Source organism: Salmo salar, chromosome ssa07, assembly GCF_905237065.1.
Source record: "Salmo salar chromosome ssa07, Ssal_v3.1, whole genome shotgun sequence".
In the NCBI taxonomy this organism is placed as follows: domain Eukaryota; kingdom Metazoa; phylum Chordata; class Actinopteri; order Salmoniformes; family Salmonidae; genus Salmo; species Salmo salar.
This window is the reverse complement of record NC_059448.1, coordinates 63,265,127-63,285,853: the sequence shown is the minus strand read 5'-3', so window position 1 is coordinate 63,285,853 and position 20,727 is coordinate 63,265,127. Positions and strand designations below refer to the sequence as shown.

The 20,727-nt window shown below is 45.4% G+C and overlaps 1 protein-coding gene across 6 annotated transcripts in view; it reads left to right on the top strand.

The window, feature by feature from the left end:
- The window catches only part of LOC123743807 (rab-3A-interacting protein), an 80,673-nt gene that overhangs the window by 49,800 nt on the left and 10,146 nt on the right, over window positions 1–20,727 (top strand). For 5 of the 6 annotated variants that reach the window (XM_045722431.1, XM_045722428.1, XM_045722429.1 and 2 more), the window contains 5 exons: window positions 2,786–2,881; window positions 3,245–3,322; window positions 6,670–6,873; window positions 9,412–9,540; window positions 14,123–14,235. In XM_045722431.1, coding sequence (XP_045578387.1) covers window positions 2,786–2,881; window positions 3,245–3,322; window positions 6,670–6,873; window positions 9,412–9,540; window positions 14,123–14,235 — 620 coding nt within the window. The remainder of the gene's footprint in view (window positions 1–2,785; window positions 2,882–3,244; window positions 3,323–6,669; window positions 6,874–9,411; window positions 9,541–14,122; window positions 14,236–20,727) is intronic. The other variant, XM_045722432.1, reaches the window with a different exon arrangement.

The following is a 20,727-nucleotide window of genomic DNA, read 5'->3' as shown; positions in this document are numbered from 1 at the left end:
TTACCACTAGTATCTGTCCTGTTGTTTACCACTAGTATCTGTCCTGTTGTTTACCACTAGTATCTGTCCTGTTGTTTACCATGGTGTAGAATACCACTAGTATCTGTCCTGTTGTTTACCACTAGTATCTGTCCTGTTGTTTACCACTAGTGTCTGTCCTGTTGTTTACCACTAGTATCTGTCCTGTTGTTTACCACTAGTATCTGTCCTGTTGTTTACCACTAGTATCTGTCCTGTTGTTTACCACTAGTATCTGTCCTGTTGTTTACCATGGTGTAGAATACCACTAGTGTCTGTCCTGTTGTTTACCATGGTGTAGAATACCACTAGTATCTGTCCTGTTGTTTACCATGGTGTAGAATACCACTAGTATCTGTCCTGTTGTTTACCACTAGTATCTGTCCTGTTGTTTACCATGGTGTAGAATACCACTAGTATCTGTCCTGTTGTTTACCACTAGTATCTGTCCTGTTGTTTACCATGGTGTAGAATACCACTAGTGTCTGTCCTGTTGTTTACCACTAGTATCTGTCCTGTTGTTTACCATGGTGTAGAATACCACTAGTATCTGTCCTGTTGTTTACCACTAGTATCTGTCCTGTTGTTTACCATGGTGTAGAATACCACTAGTATCTGTCCTGTTGTTTACCACTAGTATCTGTCCTGTTGTTTACCACTAGTATCTGTCCTGTTGTTTACCACTAGTATCTGTCCTGTTGTTTACCATGGTGTAGAATACCACTAGTATCTGTCCTGTTGTTTACCACTAGTATCTGTCCTGTTGTTTACCACTAGTATCTGTCCTGTTGTTTACCATGGTGTAGAATACCACTAGTATCTGTCCTGTTGTTTACCACTAGTGTCTGTCCTGTTGTTTACCATGGTGTAGAATACCACTAGTATCTGTCCTGTTGTTTACCACTAGTATCTGTCCTGTTGTTTACCATGGTGTAGAATACCACTAGTATCTGTCCTGTTGTTTACCACTAGTATCTGTCCTGTTGTTTACCACTAGTGTCTGTCCTGTTGTTTACCACTAGTATCTGTCCTGTTGTTTACCACTAGTATCTGTCCTGTTGTTTACCACTAGTATCTGTCCTGTTGTTTACCACTAGTATCTGTCCTGTTGTTTACCACTAGTGTCTGTCCTGTTGTTTACCATGGTGTAGAATACCACTAGTGTCTGTCCTGTTGTTTACCATGGTGTAGAATACCACTAGTATCTGTCCTGTTGTTTACCAGGTACCACTAGTGTCTGTCCTGTTGTTTACCATGGTGTAGAATACCACTAGTGTCTGTCCTGTTGTTTACCACGGTGTAGAATACCACTAGTATCTGTCCTGTTGTTTACCACTAGTATCTGTCCTGTTGTTTACCACTAGTATCTGTCCTGTTGTTTACCACTAGTATCTGTCCTGTTGTTTACCACTAGTATCTGTCCTGTTGTTTACCATGGTGGAGAATACCACTAGTATCTGTCCTGTTGTTTACCACGGTGTAGAATACCACTAGTGTCTGTCCTGTTGTTTACCACTAGTGTCTGTCCTGTTGTTTACCACTAGTGTCTGTCCTGTTGTTTACCATGGTGTAGAATACCACTAGTGTCTGTCCTGTTGTTTACCATGGTGTAGAATACCACTAGTGTCTGTCCTGTTGTTTACCACGGTGTAGAATACCACTAGTATCTGTCCTGTTGTTTACCACGGTGTAGAATACCACTAGTATCTGTCCTGTTGTATTTGGTCAGGCCCTGGAAAGTTATTTAACAACTGGGTTTGTTAACAAAACAATGTGTCAAGAGGTGTCACCTTGCCAGAGGAGAGGACTAGTAAACCGTGTGTTTGTGTGTGTGTGTGTGTGTGCACGCTTGCACCCCCTGTGGGGCTGTAGCTCTAAACATACAGTTTCTGTGTGAACAACAGTTACTGCATCAGCATGTGGGTGGGGGTTGGTGGGTGTAGCCTCACTATATTTACCGACAAGAACCATCTCGTCTAGTGGACACAAATGTTTCTATTGTATTATATGGCATGGACAACACCCAGTTTATACAGCTTACAGTGGATGTCCATGTTCCTTCCAGGAACTAGTATAGAACAATAAGGGCCACACACTGTTAAAGATCCCTTCCAGGAACTAGTATAGAACAATAAGGGCCACACACTGTTAAAGATCCCTTCCAGGAACTAGTATAGAACAATAAGGGCCACACACTGTTAAAGATCCCTTCCAGGAACTAGTATAGAACAATAAGGGCCACACACTGTTAAAGATCCCTTCCAGGAACTAGTATAGAACAATAAGGGCCACACACTGTTAAAGATCCCTTCCAGGAACTAGTATAGAACAATAAGGGCCACACACTGTTAAAGATCCCTTCCAGGAACTAGTATAGAACAATAAGGGCCACACACTGTTAAAGATCCCTTCCAGGAACTAACCAAGTATTTTATTGCTCTGAAATACATTTACTGTACAGGGTAATATATTATTAGGGTAATATAAACGTTTTGATTTCAGCTATGGAAACTTGGCCTGCTGTCAACTGAACTGTGTGTGTTTACGGTACATGCCTGTGTAAAGTCTACACACACCTACAACATTCACACACACTAAGTCACGCTACACTTCACATTTTTGATTTGTTTCATCTTATTTCGGATGCTAAAATAAACCACATTTGATTTTCCTTTGTCATTATTATTACCACGTCATTTATATTTACATTCATTTATTCATCACGTTTTTTTTAGTTTTTTTCATGTTTGTTTTTTCATTTCTTAAGGATCTTAAGTTAAAAGACGAGCAGTGTAAAAGGCTTTCTAAAGTCAGGGACCAACTGGGCCAGGAACTGGAGGAGCTCACTGCTAGCCTGTTTGAGGTTGGTCCGACCGGCTAATTCATCCCCGCAGAAACACTAAGATTGCCCTCCTTGTGATCAAAGTGTTTTGGCTTCTCTCCTCCCTTCTCTTACGTAGCTAGATTAACAGTTTCCCTCCTCTCTCTGTCTCCTCTGTCTCTCCTCTCTCCTGTTTTCAAAACTCATGTTAGTTTGTAAAGATACTAACCTGCTTTTCTCTGGGTGTTTGGTGCCAGCTGTAACTCTGACTCAGGTTGTCTTGGCTTGTGTTTGGTTGTTGGGCTCTCTGTTTTGTGTGTTGTATTGTGTGAAGAGTCGGTAGGGGTTAGAGGTCAGGGTGATGAGAGATGCATTGTGGGTCTAACGTCTCGTGCCTTCTTACAGGAAGCTCACAAGATGGTGCGTGAGGCCAACATCAAACAGTCGACGGCTGAGAAGCAGCTGAAGGAAGCTCTGAACAAGGTGAGGACTGAACTGTTCACCACCGTGTTCTATACTACTGTGTCTACCAGACTGTTACCCTCATGGAGATGGAGTGGCTGGCCCATCAGATAGTCTTCTAATGACTTTTGTGTGTGTGTGTGTGTGTGTGTGTGTGTGTGTGTGTGTGTGTGTGTGTGTGTGTGTGTGTGTGTGTGTGTGTGTGTGTGTGTGTGTGTGTGTGTGTGAAGAGATGGAGTGCTGGCTGATTTATGTGTGCTGCCTCTTCACTAAAGGTATCAGTCACACCACTGCAGCCTCCCGGCTGGCTGTTAATGGAAGCCACAGGGACTGACTGGTTTAATAGCAGGTTGTATCAGTCACACCACTGCAGCCTCCCGGCTGGCTGTTAATGGAAGCCACAGGGACTGACTGGTTATGCATGTAAGCACCACTGCAGCCTCCGGCTGGCTGTTATGGAGCCACAGGGACTGACTGGTTTAATAGCAGGTTGTATCAGTCACACCACTGCAGCCTCCCGGCTGGCTGTTAATGGAAGCCACAGGGACTGACTGACTGTAGTGCACCATGTCTGGCTGCTTTAATAGCAGGTTGTATCAGTTCTGTGAGTGATAGCAGTAACAGTCCTGTAGATCATATATCAGTCTGACGGTAACAGTCCTGTAGATCATATATCAGTCTGACGGTAACAGTCCTGTAGATCATATATCAGTCTGACGGTAACAGTCCTGTAGATCATATATCAGTCTGACGGTAACAGTCCTGTAGATCATATATCAGTCTGACGGTAACAGTCCTGTAGGCATGTTCATCCACCTCTGGCCTGCTCGTCCCACTCTGAGGAAACAGTTCCCGCTCAGCCCAGTCAAAACTGTTCGCTGCTCTGGCACCAAGGTGAACAAGCTCCCTCCGACGCCAGGACAGCGGAGTCAATCACCACCTTCCGGAGACACCTGAAACCCACCTCTTCAAGGAATACCTGGGATAGGATAAAGTAATCCTTCTAACCCCCCTTAAAAGATTTAGATGCACTATTGTAAAGGGGTTCCACTGGATATTATAGGTGAATGCACATTTGTAATCGCTCTGGGTAAGAGTCTGCTAGATGATATACAGTCTGACGGTAAAGCCTGTAGATCATATATCAGTCTGACGGTAACAGTCCTGTAGATCATATATCAGTCTGACGGTAACAGTCCTGTAGATCATATATCAGTCTGACGGTAACAGTCCTGTAGATCATATATCAGTCTGACGGTAACAGTCCTGTAGATCATATATCAGTCTGACGGTAACAGTCCTGTAGATCATATATCAGTCTGACGGTAACAGTCCTGTAGATCATATATCAGTCTGACGGTAACAGTCCTGTAGATCATATATCAGTCTGACGGTAACAGTCCTGTAGATCATATATCAGTCTGACGGTAACGGTCCTGTAGATCATATATCAGTCTGACGGTAACAGTCCTGTAGATCATATATCAGTCTGACGGTAACAGTCCTGTAGATCATATATCAGTCTGACGGTAACAGTCCTGTAGATCATATATCAGTCTGACGGTAACAGTCCTGTAGATCATATATCAGTCTGACGGTAACAGTCCTGTAGATCATATATCAGTCTGACGGTAACAGTCCTGTAGATCATATATCAGTCTGACGGTAACAGTCCTGTAGATCATATATCAGTCTGACGGTAACGGTCCTGTAGATCATATATCAGTCTGACGGTAACGGTCCTGTAGATCATATATCAGTCTGACGGTAACGGTCCTGTAGATCATATATCAGTCTGACGGTAACGGTCCTGTAGATCATATATCAGTCTGACGGTAACGGTCCTGTAGATCATATATCAGTCTGACGGTAACGGTCCTGTAGATCATATATCAGTCTGACGGTAACGGTCCTGTAGATCATATATCAGTCTGACGGTAACGGTCCTGTAGATCATATATCAGTCTGACGGTAACAGTCCTGTAGATCATATATCAGTCTGACAGTAACGGTCCTGTAGATCATATATCAGTCTGACGGTAACGGTCCTGTAGATCATATATCAGTCTGACGGTAACGGTCCTGTAGATCATATATCAGTCTGACGGTAACAGTCCTGTAGATCATATATCAGTCTGACGGTAACAGTCCTGTAGATCATATATCAGTCTGACGGTAACAGTCCTGTAGATCATATATCAGTCTGACGGTAACAGTCCTGTAGATCATATATCAGTCTGACGGTAACAGTCCTGTAGATCATATATCAGTCTGACGGTAACAGTCCTGTAGATCATATATCAGTCTCGACGGTAACAGTCCTGTAGATCATATATCAGTCTGACGGTAACGGTCCTGTAGATCATATATCAGTCTGACGGTAACAGTCCTGTAGATCATATATCAGTCTGACGGTAACGGTCCTGTAGATCATATATCAGTCTGACGGTAACAGTCCTGTAGATCATAATCAGTCTGGAACGGTCGTGAGATCATATATCAGCTGTCCACGGTAACAGTCCTGTAGATCATATATCAGTCTGAGACGGTAACAGTCCTGTAGATCGCACTCCTATCAGTCGACCTTGATAGAGTAAGGCACATTTTTAAAAACGAAACGAATAGATTTCTGGACCGTGAGATACAGTGTGAGACGATGGTGTGAGACTGTGTAAAGCTGTTCCACTCCTCTCTCTGTTAGAACGGTGTGAGACTGTGTAAACCTGTTCCACACCTCTCTCTGTTAGAAGGGTGTGAGACTGTGTAAACCTGTTCCACACCTCTCTCTGTTAGAACGGTGTGAGACTGTGTAAAGCTGTTCCACTCCTCTCTCTGTTAGAACGGTGTGAGACTGTGTAAAGCTGTTCCACTCCTCTCTCTGTTAGAACGGTGTGAGACTGTGTAAAGCTGTTCCACTCCTCTCTCTGTTAGAACGGTGTGAGACTGTGTAAACCTGTTCCACTCCTCTCTCTGTTAGAACGGTGTGAGACTGTGTAAAGCTGTTCCACTCCTCTCTCTGTTAGAACGGTGTGAGACTGTGTAAAGCTGTTCCACTCCTCTCTCTGTTAGAACGGTGAGACTGTGTAAAGCTGTTCCACTCCTCTCTCTGTTAGAACGGTGTGAGACTGTGTAAACCTGTTCCACTCCTCTCTCTGTTAGAACGGTGTGAGACTGTGTAAAGCTGTTCCACTCCTCTCTCTGTTAGAACGGTGTGAGACTGTGTAAACCTGTTCCACTCCTCTCTCTGTTAGAACGGTGTGAGACTGTGTAAAGCTGTTCCACTCCTCTCTCTGTTAGAACGGTGTGAGATGAGACAGAAGATAGACCTGTATCTGTATGGGTTATTTTTGTGTGATGTTCCCCCCCAGATTGATGTGCTCCAGGCGGAGGTGTCTGCCCTGAAGACCTTGGTCCTGTCCACGTCCCCCACCTCCCCCTGTCACGACCTTCCTGGGGGCTCCAAGGCCCCCTTCAAGAAGGGCCACGGCCGCAACAAGAGTACCAGCAGCGCCATGCTGGGCAGCGGGCAGGACCTGAGTGCCACACAGCCCATCATACGAGACTGCAGAGAGGTAACACACACACGGACGTAACACACACACACACACACACACACACACACACACACACACACACACACACACATATTTCCCTCATTAAAATGCAAATCAATTTATAACATTTTTGACATGCGTTTTTCTGGATTTTTTTGTTGTTATTCTGTCTCTCACTGTTCAAATAAACCTACCATTAAAATTATAGACTGATCATTTCTTTGTCAGTGGGCAAACGTACAAAATCAGCAGGGGATCAAATACTTTTTTCCCTCACTGTATGAGTTAAAGATGACAGAAACATGCCTCTGCAGACAGAACTACTGTATGTTTAGTTGCTGGGTATAGAATATCCAGGTCAACCGTAAGGAACCATGTGTTCTTTGTGTTAAACTGCCTATTTGGAAATGGAGTAGGTCTATAGATCCCAAAGGTTGCTGGTTCGAATCCCCGAGCAGACAAGTTAAAATCTGTCCTTCTGCCCCGGAACAAGGCAGTTAACCCACTTTTCCCCTGTAGGCCGTCATTGTAAGTAACAATTTGTTCTTAACTGACTTGCCTAGTTAAATACAGGTTCAAAATATGCAGTGGAGGCGAAAGCAGTTAATGACCATGACCTCAGTGTTCCTACTGTAGGTGACAGTGTTACAGTAAGTTTGAGACCTGCCCAGTGTGATATCATCAGAAATAATGCATGTCATGAATAGATTTTTCTACTGTAGGAGCTTTTTAGTCATGGTTTCTTTGGCCACTTTCCCTGTCTGCCCCTGTTACTGTTGACACCAGATTTCAGCCACACCTGTACATTGAAAAAGCTCACAGACCCTCTCTCTGTCTCTGTCTCTCCCTCCCGATATCTCTTTCTCTCCCCCGTCTCTCCCCTGCTCCCTCCCTTCCTCCCTCCCTGACTCTCTCTCATACGGTAATGTCTGTGGGTCAGTGAAACCTTACCCAGAGTTAAATCACATCCATCAGCCTTCTCCTTTACTGCTCTCTCCTCATCTTCTCTCTGCTGCTGAGGGCTAGGGGTATTATTCTACCTATTTCCTCCTTCCTCTCCCTCTCTCTCTCTCTCCCCCCTTCCTCTCTCTCTCTCCCCCCTTCCTCTCTCGCTCTCTCTCCCCTTCCTCTCCCCTTCCTCTCTCTAGCTCTCTCCCTCTCCCCTTCCTCTCTCTAGCTCTCTCCCTCTCCCCTTCCTCTCTCTAGCTCTCTCCCTCTCCCCTTCTCTCCCTCCTCTCTCTAGCTCTCTCTCTCCCCTTCCTCTCTCTAGCTCTCTCTCTCCCCTTCCTCTCTCTAGCTCTCTCTCTCTCCCCTTCCTCTCTCTAGCTCTCTCTCTCCCCTTCCTCTCTCTAGCTCTCTCTCTCTCCCCTTTCTCTCTCTCTCTCTGTCTCTGTCTGTCTCTCTCTGTCTGTCTCTCTCTCTGTCTCTCCATCCATCCACCCACCCACCCACCCTTCCTCTCTCGCTGTTTGCAGGGACCCTCATGAAGCTGGACTATTAGTAGTTATCATGCATGAATAGGAGTGAAACTGAGAGCTGTGAGCACTGTAATACAGCAGGAATGAATCATCCATAACTATCTTCCTGGAGGAGGCTGAAGAGGGGATCTGGATGTGGTCTGTTGGTGTGTGTAAGTTATGTTGTTGAGCTATGTGTGTGACATTAAAGTGTCTACTTTGCTCCTCCTCCTCTTCCTCCACTCCCTACTCCTCTTCCTCCACCCCCTACTCCTCTTCCTCCACCCCCTACTCCTCTTCCTCCACCCCCTACTCCTCTTCCTCCACCCCCTACTCCTCTTCCTCCACCCCTACTCCTCTTCCTCCACCCCTACTCCTCTTCCTCCACCCTCTACTCTTCTTCATCCACCCCCTACTCCTCTTCATCCACCCCCTACTCCTCTTCATCCACCCCCTACTCCTCTTCATCCACTCCCTACTCCTCTTCCTCCACTCCCTACTCCTCTTCCTCCACCCCTACTCTTCTTCCTCCACCCCCCTACTCCTCTTCCTCCACCCCTACTCCTCTTCCTCCACCCCCTACTCCTCTTCCTCCACCCCTATTCCTCTTCCTCCACCCCTACTCCTCTTCCTCCACCCCTACTCCTCTTCCTCCACCCCCTACTCCTCTTCCTCCACCCCCTACTCCTCTTCATCCACCCCACTCCTCTTCATCCACCCCCTACTCCTCTTCCTCCACCCCTACTCCTCTTCCTCCACCCCTACTCTTCTTCCTCCACATCCACCCCCTACTCTTCTTCCTCCACCCCCTACTCTTTTACCTACTCTTCTTCCCACCCTACTTCTTCCTCCACCCCCTACTCTTCTTCCTCCACCCCCTACTCTTCTTCCTCCACCCCTACTCCTCTTCCTCCACCCCTACTCCTCTTCCTCCACCCCCTATTCCTCTTCCTCCACCCCCTATTCCTCTTCCTCCACCCCTCTACTCCTCTTCATCCACCCCTACTCCTCTTCCTGCACCCCTACTCCTCTTCCTCCACCCCCTACTCCTCTTCCTCCACCCCCTACTCCTCTTCCTCCACCCCCTACTCCTCTTCAGCTGGACAGTCTGCTGTTTAGTGAGTTTAAGTTGTGGAAGGAGGAGCCCAGTCTGGAGAGGAACAGCTCCTTCTTGGAGAGAGTCTACAGCGAGGACATCTACCCCTGTCTCACCTTCTCCAAGAGTGAGGTACACACCACACCACCTCCAGGAGTGAGGTACACACCACACCACCTCCAGGAGTGAGGTACACACCACACCACCTCCAGGAGTGAGGTACACACCACACCACCTCCAGGAGTGAGGCACACACCACACCACCTCCAGGAGTGAGGCACACACCACACCACCTCCAGGAGTGAGGCACACACCACACCACCTCCAGGAGTGAGGCACACACCACACCACCTCCAGGAGTGAGGCACACACCACACCACCTCCAGGAGTGAGGCACACACCACACCACCTCCAGGAGTGAGGCACACGCCACACCACCTCCAGGAGTGAGGCACACGCCACACCACCTCCAGGAGTGAGGCACACGCCACACCACCTCCAGGAGTGAGGCACACGCCACACCACCTCCAGGAGTGAGGCACACGCCACACCACCTCCAGGAGTGAGGCACACGCCACACCTCCTCCAGGAGTGAGGCACACGCCACACCTCCTCCAGGAGTGAGGCACACGCCACACCTCCTCCAGGAGTGAGGCACACGCCACACCTCCTCCAGGAGTGAGGCACACGCCACACCTCCTCCAGGAGTGAGGCACACGCCACACCTCCTCCAGGAGTGAGGCACACGCCACACCTCCTCCAGGAGTGAGGCACACGCCACACCACCTCCAGGAGTGAGGCACACGCCACACCACCTCCAGGAGTGAGGCACACGCCACACCACCTCCAGGAGTGAGGCACACGCCACACCACCTCCAGGAGTGAGGCACAGTAATGCCCAGTGAAGGATGTATGATAGTTCATAAAGGCCTATTCTGTGTCCTGCATGTCATCAGCTCTATGATGAAGAAAACTCATTCAAAATCCTAAATGAATCTAGCTGTTAACATTGTTTTACAAAGTGCTCTCTGTTTTGTCTGGTTTCACCAAGTACCCTCTGGGCTTCCGTAGTGACCGGATGGACTCACCAGTCTGAACTTCTTTCACTCCTTTGTACCTGTGGTCGTATCCGTATTCCAGCAGGGAGCCAGTATAATGTCTGACTGGAGCTGTTATAACTGAGTCTGTGTATTCCAGCAGGGAGCCAGTATAATGTCTGACTGGAGCTGTTATAACTGAGTCTGTGTATTCCAGCAGGGAGCCAGTATAATGTCTGACTGGAGCTGTTATAACTGAGTCTGTGTATTCCAGCAGGGAGCCAGTATAATGTCTGACTGGAGCTGTTATAACTGAGTCTGTGTATTCCAGCAGGGAGCCAGTATAATGTCTGACTGGAGCTGTCATAACTGAGTCTGTGTATTCCGGCAGGGAGCCAGTATAATGTCTGACTGGAGCTGTTATAACTGAGTCTGTGTATTCCGGCAGGGAGCCAGTATAATGTCTGACTGGAGCTGTTATAACTGAGTCTGTGTATTCCGGCAGGGAGCCAGTATAATGTCTGACTGGAGCTGTTATAACTGAGTCTGTGTATTCCGGCAGGGAGCCAGTATAATGTCTGACTGGAGCTGTTATAACTGAGTCTGTGTATTCCGGCAGGGAGCCAGTATAATGTCTGACTGGAGCTGTTATAACTGAGTCTGTGTATTCCGGCAGGGAGCCAGTATAATGTCTGACTGGAGCTGTTATAACTGAGTCTGTGTATTCCGGCAGGGAGCCAGTATAATGTCTGACTGGAGCTGTTATAACTGAGTCTGTGTATTCCGGCAGGGAGCCAGTATAATGTCTGACTGGAGCTGTTATAACTGAGTCTGTGTATTCCGGCAGGGAGCCAGTATAATGTCTGACTGGAGCTGTTATAACTGAGTCTGTGTATTCCGGCAGGGAGCCAGTATAATGTCTGACTGGAGCTGTTATAACTGAGTCTGTGTATTCCGGCAGGGAGCCAGTATAATGTCTGACTGGAGCTGTTATAACTGAGTCTGTGTATTCCGGCAGGGAGCCAGCATAATGTCTGACTGGAGCTGTTATAACTGAGTCTGTGTATTCCGGCAGGGAGCCAGTATAATGTCTGACTGGAGCTGTTATAACTGAGTCTGTGTATTCCGGCAGGGAGCCAGCATAATGTCTGACTGGAGCTGTTATAACTGAGTCTGTGTATTCCGGCAGGGAGCCAGTATAATGTCTGACTGGAGCTGTTATAACTGAGTCTGTGTATTCCGGCAGGGAGCCAGCATAATGTCTGACTGGAGCTGTTATAACTGAGTCTGTGTATTCCGGCAGGGAGCCAGTATAATGTCTGACTGGAGCTGTTATAACTGAGTCTGTGTATTCCGGCAGGGAGCCAGTATAATGTCTGACTGGAGCTGTTATAACTGAGTCTGTGTATTCCGGCAGGGAGCCAGTATAATGTCTGACTGGAGCTGTTATAACTGAGTCTGTGTATTCCGGCAGGGAGCCAGTATAATGTCTGACTGGAGCTGTTATAACTGAGTCTGTGTATTCCGGCAGGGAGCCAGTATAATGTCTGACTGGAGCTGTTATAACTGAGTCTGTGTATTCCGGCAGGGAGCCAGTATAATGTCTGACTGGAGCTGTTATAACTGAGTCTGTGTATTCCGGCAGGGAGCCAGTATAATGTCTGACTGGAGCTGTTATAACTGAGTCTGTGTATTCCGGCAGGGAGCCAGTATAATGTCTGACTGGAGCTGTTATAACTGAGTCTGTGTATTCCGGCAGGGAGCCAGTATAATGTCTGACTGGAGCTGTTATAACTGAGTCTGTGTATTCCGGCAGGGAGCCAGTATAATGTCTGACTGGAGCTGTTATAACTGAGTCTGTGTATTCCGGCAGGGAGCCAGTATAATGTCTGACTGGAGCTGTTATAACTGAGTCTGTGTATTCCGGCAGGGAGCCAGTATAATGTCTGACTGGAGCTGTTATAACTGAGTCTGTGTATTCCAGCAGGGAGCCAGTATAATGTCTGACTGGAGCTGTTATAACTGAGTCTGTGTATTCCAGCAGGGAGACAGTATAATGTCTGACTCGAGCTGTTATAACTGAGTCTGTGTATTCCAGCAGGGAGCCAGTATAATGTCTGACTGGAGCTGTTATAACTGAGTCTGTGTATTCCAGCAGGGAGACAGTATAATGTCTGACTGGAGCTGTTATAACTGAGTCTGTGTATTCCAGCAGGGAGCCAGTATAATGTCTGACTGGAGCTGTTATAACTGAGTCTGTGTATTCCAGCAGGGAGCCAGTATAATGTCTGACTGGAGCTGTTATAACTGAGTCTGCTATTAGATGATGGTGTCCTCTATCACCAGAACTAACAGCTGCCTCTCGTGTTATCATTAGTATTCTGTACTAGTGTTGTCACCATACCACCATTTGAACTTTCAACCCAATACCAGCTTTACTATCACGATACTCTATTGCATCACAATACTTGATACCAAAACTATAGCACACAAAGAAAAGGTGTATTAGCCAAAGTTACAGAATGGCACTTGATCCAGACAGGTAAACTCAGCTTTTGAGTTCAATATCGTTACATTTGAAATGTTTTACGTCAACATTTTTCGGAGGACAGCCTTGTATGTAGTAATGAATAAATGATACAATCATACAATCAATTAGACTTTTACCAATCTGACTCCATAACAACATAATGCTAATCATTTATTTGAATGGTACATCTCTATTGGTTAACTGGGTAAATCAAGACGTAACCTAGGTCTATTTACGATACAGGTGAATGCATATTATTCAATAGGAGTGTGTGTATTCATTGAGTTATTCAGCTTGTTTTGGCTGATTTCATGAGGCTACAGATGACAAACAATCCCTTCCATTTAGGACTTATTGGCAACTGCTAAGAGAACATATTTTAGTGTACTGATTAACAACATTTGCATAGAAAAATGCAATCTCTTCTTTATAGCGCTGTCTCTTTAATAAATGAGTGTAATTTGTGAGGCAGAATGTGGCTGTGGAAACCAGGAGGCAAAGGAGGGAATTTAGATTGTGGTGCTGCGAGGGAGACTAAGTCAATTAATAACGTTTTTGGTGACAATCAGCTTTGAAATCAGCGTATTTTGCATTATGGCTTGGATGTTATCACAAAGTACTAGGGTAGTGAATTCAGCTGTAGTCTAGTAAGGAAAGTTAGCCTACATTTAAACCTGGAAGCTACCGGTATTGTCCTGCATTGTAAATGTTTTCTGGCCTGTATGGACATTGTTTTGCGAACCGTAATGAACAATTTTATTACGGTCTGTGTGGCATTATTCAAGCGTGTCAGTGTCTGTGCAGCATGAGTGGGGACTGTGAAGCTAATGCAGCCCAGAACAGTCTAAAAAGTACAGAAGTTTCGGTATACCCTGCAACACTATTCTGTACTCTGAATAGACTGATCTGTTACACTGTCCTCTTGTGGCAGAATAGAGGTACTAAGAGTTGAGAAAAACTGACACTTACTGAAAGAAGTATTTAGAAATGTTGAATAAAACTAGAAGTAACTGAAGCGGTACTGTCTATACATATACTGTACTTTCACCCTGACCCCTAACATCTGACCTCATCTTGGAGGCTGTGGACTTACGGTGGGCTTCCTGCCTTAGAGCACTTTCAACCTGACCTCTAACCTCTCCTGTAGCTGGGGTCGGCCATCTTGGAGGCAGTGGAGAGGAACACGCTCAGTGTGGAGCCGGTGGGCTTCCAGACGCTGCCTGTCGTCAAGGCCTCTGCTGTGGAGTGTGGAGGACCAAAGTGAGTACACTACAACTACCCCAGTTAACACGCTGACGACTACCCCAGCTAACACGCTGACGACTACCCCAGCTAACACGCTGACGACTACCCCAGCTAACACGCTGACGACTACCCCAGCTAACTCGCTGACGACTACCCCAGTTAACACGCTGACGACTACCCCAGTTAACTCGCTGACGACTACCCCAGCTAACACGCTGACGACTACCCCAGCTAACACGCTGACGACTACCCCAGCTAACACGCTGACGACTACCCCAGCTCACACGCTGACGACTACCCCAGCTCACACGCTGACGACTACCCCAGCTCACACGCTGACAACTAGCCCAGCTCACACGCTGACGACTAGCCCAGCTAACGACTACCCCAGCTAACACGCAAACGACTACCCCAGCAAACGACTACCCCAGCTAACACGCAAACGACTACCCCAGCAAACGACTACCCCAGCTAACACACTAACGACTACCCCAGCTAACACACTAACGACTACCCCAGCTAACACACTAACGACTACCCCAGCTAACCTCTATGGGCTACCTACTCAACAGCCAGTTGAATCCTGTGGCGCGTTATTCAAATCCTTAGATATGCTATTACTTCAATTTTTCAAAAATATGACTATTTTACACCATTTTAAAGATAAGACTCTCGTTAATCTAACCACACTGTCCGATTTCAAAAAGGCTTTACAACGAAAGCAAAACATTAGATTATGTCAGCAGACTACCCAGCCAGAAATAATCAGACACCCATTTTTCAAGCTAGCATATAATGTCACATAAACCCAAACCACAGCTAAATGTAGAACTAACCTTTGATGATCTTCATCAGATGACAATCTTAGGACATTATGTTATACAATACATGCATGTTTTGTTCAATCAAGTTCATATTTATATCAAAAACCAGCTTTTTACATTTGCATGTGACTAGCATGTGACTAGCATTCCCACCGAACACTGCCGGTGAATTTACTAAATTACTCACGATAAACGTTCACAAAAAGCATAACAATTATTTTAAGAATTATAGATACAGAACTCCTCTATGCACTCGATATGTCCGATTTTAAAATAGCTTTTTGGTGAAAGCACATTTTGCAATATTCTCAGTAGATAGCCCGGCATCACAGGGCTAGATATTTAGACACCCAGCAGGTTTAGCACTCATCAAAGTCAGATTTACTATAAGAAAAATGTTCTTACCTTTGTTGTCTTCGTCAGAATGCACTCCCAGGACTTCTACTTCAATAACAAATGTTGGTTTGGTCCAAAATAATCCATCGTTATATCCAAACAGCGGCGTTTTGTTCGTGCGTTCTAGACACTATCCTAAAGGCTAAATAAGGGTGACGAGCATGGCGCAATTCGTGACCAAAAAATTCTAAATATTCCATTACAATATTTCGAAGCATGTCAACCGCTGTTTAAAATCAATTTTTATGCCATTTTTCTCATAAAAAAGCGATAATATTCCGACCGGGAATCTGCGTTTAGATAAACAGACAAAGGAAAACAAACCATTCGGTCGAAGCGGGCACGCGCCTAAGCCCATAGTACTCTGAGTGGCCACTTGCCAAAAGCGATAAAGTGTTTCAGCCAGAGCCTGCCTCGATATCGTTCAACGTTTTCCCGGGCTCTGAGACCCTATGGAAGACGTAGGAAGTGTCACGTTATTGCACAGATCCTGAGTCTTCAATAAAAAGAGCCAAGATGAAACACTACTTCTCAGACAGGCCACTTCCTGCTTGAAATCTTCTCAGGTTTTGGCCTGCCATAGGAGTTCTGTTATACTCACAGACACCATTCAAACAGTTTTAGAAACTTTAGGGTGTTTTCTATCCAAAGCCAATAATTATATGCATATTCTAGTTACTGGGCAGGTGTAGTAACCAGATTAAATCGGGTACGTTTTTTTATCCAGCCGTGCAAATACTGCCCCCTATCCCCAACAGGCTAACACACCAACGACTACCCCAGCTAACACACCAACGACTACCCCAGCTAACACACCAACGACTACCCCAGCTAACACACCAACGACTACCCCAGCTAACACACTAACGACTACCCCAGCTAACACACTAACGACTACCCCAGCTAACACACTAACGACTACCCCAGCTAACACACTAACGACTACCCCAGCTAACACACTAACGACTACCCCAGCTAACACACTAACGACTACCCCAGCTAACACACTAACGACTACCCCAGCTAACACACTAACGACTACCCCAGCTAACACACTAACGACTACCCCAGCTAACACACTAGCGACTACCGCTGCTCATTGTTTACAAAAATTCAGGGTGCAGGGTTTGTAGTGAGTAGGCTGGTACTACTACTACTACTACTACTACTACTACTACTACTACTACTACTACTACTACTACTACTACTATAGACAGACAGATGAAAGATGTGCAATTCTCTGCAAAGTTGACAGGAATTATCAGTAACCATCATACAGTTGTCTATATCATTCATTCACCCTACCGTTTTCTCTTCAGCTCTTCATTTTGTTCACTGCTATTTTCTGTATGTGCCTCAGTCACATTCTAACATGTTCCTCCACTGTTCCCTCTGTTTAATATGCCTCACATTCTAACATGTTCCTCCACTGTTCCCTCTGTTTAATATGCCTCACATTCTAACATGTTCCTCCACTGTTCTCCATGTTCCCTCTGTTTAATATGCCTCACATTCTAACATGTTCCTCCACTGTTCTCCATGTTCCCTCTGTTTAATATGCCTCACATTCTAACATGTTCCTCCACTGTTCTCCATGTTCCCTCTGTTTAATATGTCTCACATTCTAACATGTTCCTCCACTGTTCTCCATGTTCCCTCTGTTTAATATGCCTCACATTCTAACATGTTCCTCCACTGTTCTATGTTCCCTCTGTTTAATATGCCTCACATTCTAACATGTTCCTCCACTGTTCTCCATGTTCCCTCTGTTTAATATGCCTCACATTCTAACATGTTCCTCCACTGTTCCCTCTGTTTAATATGCCTCACATTCTAACATGTTCCTCCACTGTTCTCCATGTTCCCTCTGTTTAATATGCCTCACATTCTAACATGTTCCTCCACTGTTCCCTCTGTTTAATATGCCTCACATTCTAACATGTTCCTCCACTTGTTCCCTCTGTTTAATATGCCTCACATTCTAACATGTTCCTCCACTGTTCCCTCTGTTTAATATGCCTCACATTCTAACATGTTCCTCCATGTTCCCTCTGTTTAATATGCCTCACATTCTAACATGTTCCTCCACTGTTCTCCATGTTCCCTCTGTTTAATATGCCTCACATTCTAACATGTTCCTCCACTGTTCCCTCTGTTTAATATGCCTCACATTCTAACATGTTCCTCCACTGTTCCCTCTGTTTAATATGCCTCACATTCTAACATGTTCCTCCACTGTTCTCCATGTTCCCTCTGTTTAATATGTCTCACATTCTAACATGTTCCTCCACTGTTCCCTCTGTTTAATATGCCTCACATTCTAACATGTTCCTCATGCTCCATGTTCCCTCTGTTTAATATGCCTCACATTCTAACATGTTCCTCCACTGTTCCCTCTGTTTAATATGCCTCACATTCTAACATGTTCCTCCACTGTTCTCCATGTTCCCTCTGTTTAATATGCCTCACATTCTAACATGTTCCTCCTATGTTCCCTCTGTTTAATATGCCTCACATTCTAACATGTTCCTCCACTGTTCTCCATGTTCCCTCTGTTTAATATGTCTCACATTCTAACATGTTCCTCCACTGTTCTCCATGTTCCCTCTGTTTAATATGCCTCACATTCTAACATGTTCCTCCACTGTTCCCTCTGTTTAATATGCCTCACATTCTAACATGTTCCTCCACTGTTCTCCATGTTCCCTCTGTTTAATATGCCTCACATTCTAACATGTTCCTCCACTGTTCCCTCTGTTTAATATGCCTCACATTCTAACATGTTCCTCCACTGTTCTCCATGTTCCCTCTGTTTAATATGCCTCACATTCTAACATGTTCCTCCACTGTTCCCTCTGTTATATGCCTACATTCTAACATGTTCCTCCATGTTCCCTCTGTTTAATATGCCTCACATTCTAACATGTTCCTCCACTGTTCTCCATGTTCCCTCTGTTTAATATGCCTCACATTCTAACATGTTCCTCCACTGTTCCCTCTGTTTAATATGCCTCACATTCTAACATGTTCCTCCACTGTTCCCTCTGTTTAATATGCCTCACATTCTAACATGTTCCTCCACTGTTCTCCATGTTCCCTCTGTTTAATATGCCTCACATTCTAACATGTTCCTCCACTGTTCCCTCTGTTTAATATGCCTCACATTCTAACATGTTCCTCCACTGTTCCCTCTGTTTATATGCCTCACATTCTAACATGTTCCTCCACTGTTCCCTCTGTTTAATATGCCTCACATTCTAACATGTTCCTCCACTGTTCTCCATGTTCCCTCTGTTTAATATGCCTCACATTCTAACATGTTCCTCCACTGTTCTCCATGTTCCCTCTGTTTAATATGCCTCACATTCTAACATGTTCCTCCACTGTTCCCTCTGTTTAATATGCCTCACATTCTAACATGTTCCTCCACTGTTCTCCATGTTCCCTCTGTTTAATATGCCTCACATTCTAACATGTTCCTCCACTGTTCTCCATGTTCCCTCTGTTTAATATGCCTCACATTCTAACATGTTCCTCCACTGTTCCCTCTGTTTAATATGTCTCACATTCTAACATGTTCCTCCACTGTTCCCTCTGTTTAATATGCCTCACATTCTAACATGTTCCTCCACTGTTCCCTCTGTTTAATATGCCTCACATTCTAACATGTTCCTCCACTGTTCTCCATGTTCCCTCTGTTTAATATGCCTCACATTCTAACATGTTCCTCCACTGTTCTCCATGTTCCCTCTGTTTAATATGCCTCACATTCTAACATGTTCCTCCACTCTCCTGTTCCCTCTGTTTAATATGCCTCACATTCTAACATGTTCCTCCACTATGTTCCCTCTGTTTAATATGTCTCACATTCTAACATGTTCCTCCACTGTTCTCCATGTTCCCTCTGTTTAATATGCCTCACATTCTAACATGTTCCTCCACTGTTCCCTCTGTTTAATATGCCTCACATTCTAACATGTTCCTCCACTGTTCCCTCTGTTTAATATGCCTCACATTCTAACATGTTCCTCCACTGTTCTCCATGTTCCCTCTGTTTAATATGCCTCACATTCTAACATGTTCCTCCACTTCTCCATGTTCCCTCTGTTTAATATGCCTCACATTCTAACATGTTCCTCCACTGTTCTCCATGTTCCCTCTGTTTAATATGCCTCACATTCTAACATGTTCCTCCACTTGTTCCCTCTGTTTAATATGCCTCACATTCTAACATGTTCCTCCACTGTTTCATGTTCCCTCTGTTTAATATGCCTCACATTCTAACATGTTCCTCCACTGTTCCCTCTGTTTAATATGCCTCACATTCTAACATGTTCCTCCACTGTTCTCCATGTTCCCTCTGTTTAATATGCCTCACATTCTAACATGTTCCTCCACTGTTCTCCATGTTCCCTCTGTTTAATATGCCTCACATTCTAACATGTTCCTCCACTGTTCTCCATGTTCCCTCTGTTTAATATGCCTCACATTCTAACATGTTCCTCCACTGTTCTCCATGTTCCCTCTGTTTAATATGCCTCACATTCTAACAACATGCTCCTCGACTTACACTACATGACCAAAAGTATGTGGACACCTGCTAGTCGAACGTCTCATTCCAAAATCATAGGCATTAATATGTAGGTGCTGCTAACAGCCTCCACTCTTCTGGGAAGTCTTTCCACTAGATGTTGGAACATTGCTGCTATAACAGCCTCCACTCTTCTGGGAAGGCTTTCCACTAGATGTTGGAACATTGCTGCTATAACAGCCTCCACTCTTCTGGGAAGGCTTTCCACTAGATGTTGGAACATTGCTGCTATAACAGCCTCCACTCTTCTGGGAAGTCTTTCCACTAGATGATGGAACATTGCTGCTATAACAGCCTCCACTCTTCTGGGAAGTCTTTCCACTAGATGTTGGAACATTGCTGCTATAACAGTCTCCACTCTTCTGGGAAGGCTTTCCACTAGATGTTGGAACATTGCTATGGGGGACTTTCATTCAGCAACAAGAGCGTTAGTGAGGTCGGGCACTGATGTTGGGCGATTAGGCCTGACTCGCAGTCGGCTTTCCAATTCATCCCAAAGGTGTTTGATGGGGTTGAGGTCAGGACTCTGTGCAGGCCAGTCAAGTTCTTCCACACCGATCTCGACAAACTATTTCTGTATGTACCTCTCTTTGTGCACGGGGGCATTGTTATGCTGAAACAGGAAAGAGCACTATGCATTCAGGCATTGCACATTTTGGGCTTGTGTGCGGCTGCTCGACCATGGAAACCCATTTC